Source organism: Sinohyriopsis cumingii, chromosome 15 (assembly GCF_028554795.1).
Source record: "Sinohyriopsis cumingii isolate HCF-2022 chromosome 15, ASM2855479v2, whole genome shotgun sequence".
Classification (NCBI taxonomy): Eukaryota; Metazoa; Mollusca; class Bivalvia; order Unionida; family Unionidae; genus Sinohyriopsis; species Sinohyriopsis cumingii.
The window spans coordinates 125,067,042-125,077,579 of record NC_142975.1 but is presented as its reverse complement, the minus strand read 5'-3'; the positions used below and the strand labels follow the sequence as shown (position 1 = coordinate 125,077,579).

The following is a 10,538-nucleotide window of genomic DNA, read 5'->3' as shown; positions in this document are numbered from 1 at the left end:
GACTACACAGAAAGATTTTACTATACAGAATGTCTTGACTACACAGAACGATTTTATTATACAGAAAGTCTTGCCTACACAGAAAGATTTTACAATACAGAAAGTCTTGACTACACAGAAAGATTTTACCATACAGAAAGTCTTGACTACACAGAAAGATTTTACTATACATAATGTCTTGACTACACAGAAATATTTTATTACACAGAAAGTCTTGACTACACAGAAAGATTTTACTATAAAGTCTTGACTACACAGAAAGATTTTATTACACAGAAAGTCTTGACTACACAGAAAGATTTTACCATACAGAAAGTCTAGACTACACAGAAAGATTTTACCATACAGAAAGTCTTGACTACACAGAAAGATTTTACCATACAGAAAGTCTTGACTAGACATAATGATTTTATTATACAGAAAGTCTTGACTACACAGAAATATTTTACCATACAGAAAGTCTTGACTACTCAAAGATTTTACGGTACAGAATGTCTTGACTACACATAATTTTATTATACAGAAAGTCTTGACTACACAGAAAGATTTTACCATACAGAAAGTCTTGACTACACAGAAAGATTTTACCATATAGAAAGTCTTGACTACACAGAAAGATTTTACCATACAGAAAGTCTTGACTACACAGAAAGATTTTACCATATATAAAGTCTCGACTACACAGAAAGATTTTACTATACAGAATGTCTTGACTACACAGAACGATTTTATTATACAGAAAGTCTTGACTACACAGAAAGATTTTACCATACAGAAAGTCTTGACTACACAGAAAGACTTTACCATACAGAATGTCTTGACTACACAGAACGATTTTATTATACAGAAAGTCTCGACTACACAAAGATTTTACGATACAGAATGTCTTGACTACACATAATGATTTTATTATACAGAAAGTCTTGCCTACACAGAAAGATTTTACCATACAGAAAGTCTTGACTACACAAAGATTTTACGATACAGAATGTCTTGACTACACATAATAATTTTATTATACAGAAAGTCTTGACTACACAGAAAGATTTTACCATACAGAAAGTCTGTACTACACAGAAAGATTTTACCATATATAAAGTCTCGACTACACAGAAAGATTTTACTATACAGAATGTCTTGACTACACAGAACGATTTTATTATACAGAAAGTCTTGACTACAGAGAAAGATTTTAACATACAGAAAGTCTTGACTACACAGAAAGATTTTACCATACAGAAAGTCTTGACTACACAGAAAGATTTTACTATACAGAAAGTCTTGACTACACAGAAAGATTTTACTATAAAGTCTTGACTACACAGAAAGATTTCACTACAAAGAAAGACTTTAACCAAAACTCAACCCAAGTTTCAAATGACCATGACCTGACATTACTTTGGAAATAGTGAGGATGGGATGCATGGAGTTGGTACACAACTGGCAACGTATGTACCTTTTGAACATCATGAGACATTGAATATATATATATATATATATATATATATATATATATATATATATATATATATATATATATATATATATATATATATAATCAGATTTATACTAGCAACGTTTGTCACTTCTCTGCAGCTAATTTTCTGGCCAGGCTTGAAATTGATATCTTTATTGAATACAAATATTGAAAATATCCAAATTTAAAAAGGTATTTGAATTTCGAGATGTCCAGGTTTATTGCACTGAGAATAATTAAACATCTGATTTTATGAAAACAGAATACAAAGTTGCATCATTTAATTCCCACGATTGCAATTTTTCCTACATGTATGTTAAACACAATAATCAATGTTTACTGGAAATCTACAGAGTTTCAATGAAAAGGATTGAGATACACAAACAAAAACAGGAACTGTATGTGTGTCATCTATTAAGCTAGAAAGATTTTTTTTAAAAACAACAACAATAATTATGATGTTCTGAAAATGATTTATTGTTCTGTTTTGAGAGGTACATGTACATACTGTACACTTGTAAGAGTACATATCCGGATAGCACTGCTGTAAAAACCAATTAGTACAAACCAGTTCATGCTTCTTACCAGTAATTACAGCTGAATTTAGTAGACAAATATTCTGTTCTAATTATCAAATACACTACAGTGGTCCACTTGCTGAATGTCAACTCCGCAGCCAGATCAGTGGCCATCCATATAGCAAGAATCGCTTGCTAACGGGTTTATATTCAATAGCATCCTTCGGCTTGGGGTGTGAATGGCCAGCCATCCAAAGCAGTCTACTGATGACATATCAGTGTCATCAGCGGCCACATAATAGGTTTTATAGATAGAAATATCATGAACATTTGTAGATTTCTAAATTCAACACATTTATATTGGGTCCAACATGCAATTAAACAAAAACAGCAAGGATCCTTCAATCACTGCACAGAAATCTGTTAGAAAGATCTTTTTTAAAAACATCATCAGTATACATTCAACAACAGCTGCAGTGGGAAACTGCAATGGATGGACGGAAAATTCATGCTAACACAATATTTGGCAAACAAGTTCATTACAAAAAAAATTCAAAAATGTCTTAATAGAAAATGAAATGGCTGTAATGGCCTGAAAATTTATTCAGGATATATGAATAGCAATGTGTTATCAAATTTCATATGTCTACCATAAGACAATTTTGATTAGTCAAGTTAAAAAAGAAAGGCCAAGGCCACAAGTTTAAAATTAATGGAACATCCATTGAGCTCTTCTACATATTAATAAAAATAAGGATATCAAATGTCATTTGCCTAACTGAAGTAATTTTTCACCCCAAAAGAGTTCAAGTCAAATTTTTGTTTTTCACAAATCTGAACAAAAAAGGAAAAACTTCTAAAATGGCCTAGAAATCTAATCAGATCATCCATGTAATACCAATTAGCCTGCAAAATGTAATCACTCTACCTATCTGCTTGAAACTATGTTTGTTAAAAGTCTCAAAGTCCCAAGTTTTTAAAAAATCTGTCAAATTGTAAAATTTTATAATGGCCTGAAAATCTAATACTACCAATAATAATCATGCCAAATTTCTTTTCTTTACCATTTTTAAAAACCTATGTACAGGTTTTTCAACCAAAAAAATCAGGATGTCCAAAAGTTGCAATAAATCTAAAGAAAACAAATTGAGCCAAAGACTCTATGTCCTAAATCAACTCTTAGGATAAAATCAATGAATTTTATATGATCAGGTTTGTCTCAACAGTTTAAAAGTTAACCTGTTTACAAGAAAGCGTGAGAGATAGATGAATGGATCATATGAAACTGATACGACTCCTTCCCCTAAGCATGGAAATGGGGCACTTAATCAAGTGCACAATATTCTTGTTTTCTCAAATAAAAATACTGATCATGAACTGTCGCAGACAACTAAAAATGTACATCAAATGCCAGGTAAAATCGTTGCATATCGCACAACATGTGTAAAGGTACATTATAAAAAATATTTATCCAGGAATACAATTTATATAAACTGTTGCATATCACACAAATTGTATGAGTGCTGATCAAATGCATATGATAAAAGTCTGTAGAACATTTACTACTGACATAAACTGACCAAATTAAATTGACTACAAAACACACAATGATAATGTCCTTTGAAATGAAAGCATATATTTAAAATATGCAACAGTCAAGCTGGAATTAAAAGAGGAATATATTAAATACAAAACAATACTAAATTCACAGCAAGAACTTGCCATCATTAAAGAATACAATTTAGGAAAATCTCCAACTGTTGCATATATGGCACAATATATACAAGTGCTGATCAAATAAATACTGTAAAAGCCTATACAACATTTCCTACTTAGGTAAAATGACAGAATAAAATTAACTACAAAATACACAATCATAATGTCCTTTGTAAGAGTAACATATATTTAAGATAAACCAAAGGAATATATTAAATACAAAATATACTAAATTTCATGGATCACAGTTACATCTTTGCCATCATCAAAGAATGATTTCAGAAAATCACAGATACATCAAAATTGTACAATGTATAGGAATGACAATCCTCTAAATAAAGTCTGTAGAATATTTGCCACTGAAATAAAATGACTGAATAAACAGAAAAGCACAAATGATGAAGTTCTTTGTAATGACAGTACAAATTTAAAATATACCAAGTTATTTGATAGCAAAAGGGTATAGATTAAATACAAAACAGTACTAAAATTCATTGATCACATCATTAAAATCAAACTCCAACAAGAATACTAATCAATATGAAAACTCTAAACAATACATAATATGTTTACCATGTGCAAATATTAATATTATTGTATTTCTTTATATAAAACCCTCTTTCATTTATTTTATTTCAAAATCAACAGGTGCCTTTTTAGTCTTAAATGTAAGGCACCCAGAAAATTGGATCAAAGGAAAAGAAAAACACAGAACAAAAGTGCTGTTTTATTTCAGATATTATACAGTACCATAAATATAAATGCTTAAATAATGAATATTTGTTTCCTCCACAAAAAAAGAGGGAGAAAATAATTGCTTTAACAGAATTTCATTCCTCTGATTCTTTTCTTTTGCTTCGTATCATCACACATTATACCTGTCCCTGTTGTTACTGTAAGCGATGCTGTTGTGAACAGTGTGAAATAGTAGCATTCTAATGCCAGAAGAGAAAAAAAAATAGGCAGTTGTTGTCATACTGAATAAAAACTTGCAAATGTATATATCCTGGAATTATCGTTTTGTTCAGAGTGAGAGAGACTAATCCCATTCTGCCAGCATTCCATAAAATAAAAAAAATTCAAATAATAAAATCACAGAAGATGAAATGTCGCATTCAGCAAGAGACGTCATTCTGTATCAAGATAAGAACAATGGTTATTTCCCTTGTTTACAATCTAGAGACTGGTTTACTTATCACAAAATATGCACACAACTTGTTTGAGGTACTACAACTAAAGAACTACCCCAGCAGCCTTGTTTTCAAACAGGTTCCATTTTTTAAAAAACTTAAATCGTCTCAAATGTTCTTGTTTATTTGGGAAATTTCTATTTAATAATACCAATACATGTGCAGCAATTGATATAAAACCCTGGAGACAACTGTAGTGAATGAAATCATGGAGTTACTATGCTGGTTAGTAAAATCAAACTGCATTTTGCCAGTTAACAAGAGTCCAGTGGGTCGTGGGCTGTTGCTGCACAGTTTTGCCTCACAACTTAATACATCAAATGAGATTACCAGATAATTTTATTCTGCATTGAGACGATAATTTTGTACATCATTATTACTTAAAGCTGCAGTGGCCAAAACTGCACATCTTTATGAAATGGTATCAGTTATCACAATAGTTATTGTGAGATTAGCAAATTACATGCAAGTTTATCAATTGCATTCCCATTTTTTCTTTGGACTTTTTTTTCCTTCTCACATATCAAATTCTACAACTACCCTCACACAGTCAACTTTAACTGAGGCATGTTCAGAGGTCATATATATCTAGGTATGTTCTAATTTTTATTCTTGGTTTTCTTCCCCCCCCCCCCCCGGCTGATTCTATATCAATGGTCTTAAGGCATAAAGTGAGCAATTTCATTGGATGTTTTTTTGGGGGAGGGATTAAGATGTATGGTAGATAGTATGTCACAGCCCTTTCAAAATGGATGGTAAAAAAATAAGATCTTTTAGGGATGGTCATACAGAGCACTTAGATATATTTCATAGGCTTCTGAAACAAATTTGGAATGTTGAATTAAATGTTTAATATGCTGTTAGTCTGAGGAGGAAAGCTTCAGGTTAGCTTTCTATATTTTTGGTGCACAAGATTTAAATGTTACAACATTAACCGAATATAAGTAATAATAAGCTATTTAGTAATCATTAAATATTTAACTTACTAAACCTTTTACAAATAACATTTTCTACAAAATAATATTTTACTTAGTAAAATTATTACTAAGTAGAATTATTTTATTTATTAAAATAATTATCAAGTATAAAATTGACTTGCTATCACCTAATTTTCTTCCTTTTAGCATTTTTTTCAATTACTAGTAATTATTTGTCACTACTCATTCACCTGAAAATCTTTCTCACTTAGATTTTATCCATTTTGAGCACTCAAAAAAATATCATTTAAAATTGCTAGCAATCCTTTTTTGTGGAACGTAACTGCTGCAAAAGGTGACTGTTTGGACAGGTCTTACTGTTTTTTTTACTTCATGGTACCCTACATGAAAAAATCCTCTCTGTAGGGCCAACTTATCACTGCAGAAATAAGTAACCACAGAAGAGGGAAACTACTTGATAACACCTCATTTAGATAGTTACTATAGATAACATAAAAATAAACAGTTAAAGATATACATGGACACATCATTGGAAAAACTTGCTTGAACATAGCTGAATGACAATAACAAAAAAGTACGTATATCCATCTAACAAACTTAAGAACAGAAAGCAGGATTGTTGTCAATGTTTATATCATATTCTTCTTTTCTCTTATTTTTTCACTTAAGACATGTACATTTTACTGATATTTCCAAAAGGTATAATGGCAAGAAAGCTGGATTTATACAATAGTTTTATGAGAAGTAAAAAACGTTAATTCTGCTATGTCACATGATATGGAGATTCTCTAAAATTCTTGTAAGTATTTACCCTTACGATTTATACATATTTGTGAATTTTTATTTGTCCATACAATGTACTATACCTGCTAAAGGACAGAAAATGCCAGGTAATCTTTTGTGTTTCACAATTTAATTCAAACATCAATACATAAAATGCAACAAAACTTATACGTGAATATTTTAGTTACTTTCTAGAAATCATGCAAATTTTCAAAGTGTGCCTGTTAGGCAAGTACTGATTCTAGGCTGACAAGCATTTCTCTTTAATGAAAAAGATGTTCTGTCAAGAATATTGCTAACTTTTTTGTTCACTGAAAGTTCATAAGTTTTACCAAAAGTTGGTTGTCCATTATTTCAGTCCAAATTAAGTTTGCAAAGATCCATCTCAATTTGTAATTATTTTACCTGGTGCTACAAGGATCACAGAATAAGGTTCAGAAAATACCTTTCACCTGATGAAATATAGGTTCTTAACCTAGTCAAAATTAATATTTATATAATAGATGGTTCATTAACATTTTATTCTGGGCAAGAAAATACTTCTAGAACTTAAAGAGATTTTTCAACCCCTGACTTGCTGATTTAAGCACACAGCCAAAATATGTATTTCGTTCTATATTCCAAAAATCAATATGCATGCCAAAGTTCTTTTTTCTGGATATTTCTAAAATCATTTTATTTGTAAGGTAATACATATTACAGAATTTATGACTGCTTACACCAAACAAAGTTAAGACCATCAGTAAACATAAGATATAATGATGCACCGGTGAAGAAAAATAACCCTTTAAAAATTGAAAGTATTTACATGACCATAAAAATTAGCATTGATTTTTATAAAGCCACAAAAATAAATGAATAAAAATAAATGAATGTACATTATATACTGCAGTGATCTATTACACCACCAGGTGCTCTAGTGCATTACTGAGGTTCATGATATTCTATTACACTGCCAGGTATATTACTGAGGTTCATGATATTCTATTACACTGCCAGGTATATTACTGAGGTTCATGATATTCTATTACACAGTCAGGTATATTACTGAGGTTCATGATATTCTATTACACTGCCAGGTATATTACTGAGGTTCATGATATTCTATTACACAGTCAGGTATATTACTGAGGTTCATGATATTCTATTACACTGCCAGGTGCATTACTGAGGTTTATGATATTCTATTACACAGTCAGGTATATTACTGAGGTTCATGATATTCTATTACACTGCCAGGTGCATTACTGAGGTTTATGATATTCTATTACGCTGCCAGGTGCATTACTGAGGTTTATGATATTCTAATACACTGCCAGGTGCATTACTGACGTTCATGATATTCTATTACACTGCCAGGTGCATTACTGAGGTTTATGATATTCTATTACACTGCCAGGTGCATTACTGAGGTTCATGATATTCTATTACACCGCAAGGTGCATTACTGATGGTTCAAGATATTCTACCGCACAGTAAGTTGTTCTAGTGCAGTGCTCAAATTCATGATATCCTCCAAACGGTCAAGGCCCAACTTGCTCTCTAAGCAACGGAAGAAGAACTCAGGAGCCTGTAAGTAAAACAGACATGTACTACAAATTGCAAGAAAGACATGGGTATATTATGTGAACATAGAAAAATATGGATGTAATTCATACAAATTAAATAAAGTATAGGCTTGCTGATGAAAATTGTGAAAATGTTTCATGTTCAAAGGGCTGCATTAAAATCTATAAAATATTATTGAACGGTAATCACACAATGAAGTAGTATACAGTCTATCTGAAACCTACTACATACTATACGGTTCATTTCCATAAAAATTAATTTTGATTTAGCTTTAGTAATTCCTGATCAATGATAAGAAAAATGGGTATGTATATTCACTTGCTTGGCCATATCTGTACATAAAATCAATGTATATAATAAAATGTTTTGGTGAGTTTCAGTTTCTAAATTATTAGAACATTGGATATGAACAAATTATAGCAGTCTATATTGTTCATTTCCATATTTGTAAATAGTCTGTGATTTGTGGTTTAGAGTTCTTCAACGCAGCTTTAACAATTTTCCAGTCATATCGCTATGATGTAAGCAGTGTGGCAGTTTAAAGTGATGTCTAGCACTGGGGCATCATGCCGCAGACATCTAGCATGATGTCCCACCCAAACACATTATCCTGACACCAGGTCGACTAGTCCTAACACTAACCTCTTAATGCTGAGCACCTAGCGAGTCAGTTGTTAGTACCATTTTATTTTTAGAAGTCTTTGGTATGACTTGGCCAGGGTTCAAATCCACGACCTCTGGGGTAGACACTAAAACCACTAGGCTACCAGAGCGGTCCTTGTAAATAGTGATGACTATATGGTACCAATGTTTATCTATAAACACATTCTGGAATAGCAAATGTCTATTCCACATAATGAATAATCATTTCACAGACATAAAAGTCCATTTCATCCTCCCTAGCAACTTGAATGGCATAAAAAATTCACCTTGATTGACACTTTCTTCAGGAAAACCAGCTGTTCACCAGTCAAACTCTGTAGTTTCTTCAGCTTGGTTCTGTAAAATAAAACAGTTGAAATAAACTTTCATATATGTGTACATGTGCTGAATTAAATTTTCTATACATGTTTTATATGAGGTTGTTTTTTTATATCCATGTGTTTTTCAATATACATGAACAATGAAACTGGAATAAAATCTAAAAGGAACTGAATAAGATCCTATGAAATACAGAAATCAATTACTGTAATGACAGTAATCTCTTGGGACAGGAAGAAATAATTTTTGTGTCCCAAGGCCTATATGTTATAAAAAAAATAACATTTTTGACATTTCAATATTTATAAACACATTAAGATCAAGACAAAATTGGGAAGATCACCATATGTCACACAGCAGTGACCAGCTCTTGTTTAATTACCATAGCAATAAACTATTATTTTGTTGTTTAATTTGCACGTGCATATTTTTTTATTTCTCCAATAAATAAAATAAAGGTAAATAAAGACTTCATTACTAACAAGCCACTGATAGTTTACCAGGAGAACTACACTATGGTGTAAGAGATTACAGGGAGACCTGTACTACAGTGTACTGTATTTAAACAGTGCAAGATTACAGAGAGTTCTGTAACAATATGTGCAGTACTTACACAGTGCAAGAGTTTACACGGAGACCTGTACATTATAGTGTATGATACATGTACAGTGCAAAAGATGGCAGGGAGACAAGTACTACAGTGTACTGTATTTAAACAGTGCTAGATTACAGAGAGTTCTGTAACAATATGTGCAGTACTTACACAGTGCAAGAGTTTACACGGAGACCTGTACATTATAGTGTATGATACATGTACAGTGCAAAAGATGGCAGGGAGACAAGTACTACAGTGTACTGTATTTAAACAGTGCTAGATTACAGAGAGTTCTGTAACAATATGTGCAGTACTTATACAGTGCAAGAGTTTACACGGAGACCTGTACTATTGTGTACAGTACTTGCACAGTGCAAGAATTTATGTACTAAAGTGTACTGTACTTACACAGTGCAAGAAGTAACAGGAAGACCTGTACTACAGTGTACAGTACTTATACAGTGCAAGAGTTTACATGGAGACCTGTACATTATAGTGTATGATACATGTACAGTGCAAAAGATGGCAGGGAGACAAGTACTACAGTGTACTGTATTTAAACAGTGCTAGATTACAGAGAGTTCTGTAACAATATGTGCAGTACTTACACAGTGCAAGAGTTTACAGGGAGACCTGTACTACAGTGTACAGTACTTGCACAGTGCAAGAATTTATGTACTAAAGTGTACTGTTCTTACACAGTGCAAGAGGTAACAGGAAGACCTGTGCTACAGTGTACAGTACTTAACACAGTGCAATTATTTACCGGGA

General features: G+C 31.9%; 1 protein-coding gene across 1 annotated transcript in view; it reads right to left on the bottom strand.

The window, feature by feature from the left end:
* Positions 1-1,930: 1,930 nt before the first annotated feature.
* The window catches only part of LOC149782689 (uncharacterized), a 54,245-nt gene continuing 45,637 nt past the window's right edge, over positions 1,931-10,538 (bottom strand). The window contains exons 11-12 of the mRNA XM_089934181.1: positions 9,121-9,190; positions 1,931-8,192 (exon numbers count right to left, since the gene is read on the bottom strand). Coding sequence (XP_089790307.1) covers positions 8,088-8,192; positions 9,121-9,190 — 175 coding nt within the window. The 3' untranslated portion in view covers positions 1,931-8,087. The remainder of the gene's footprint in view (positions 8,193-9,120; positions 9,191-10,538) is intronic.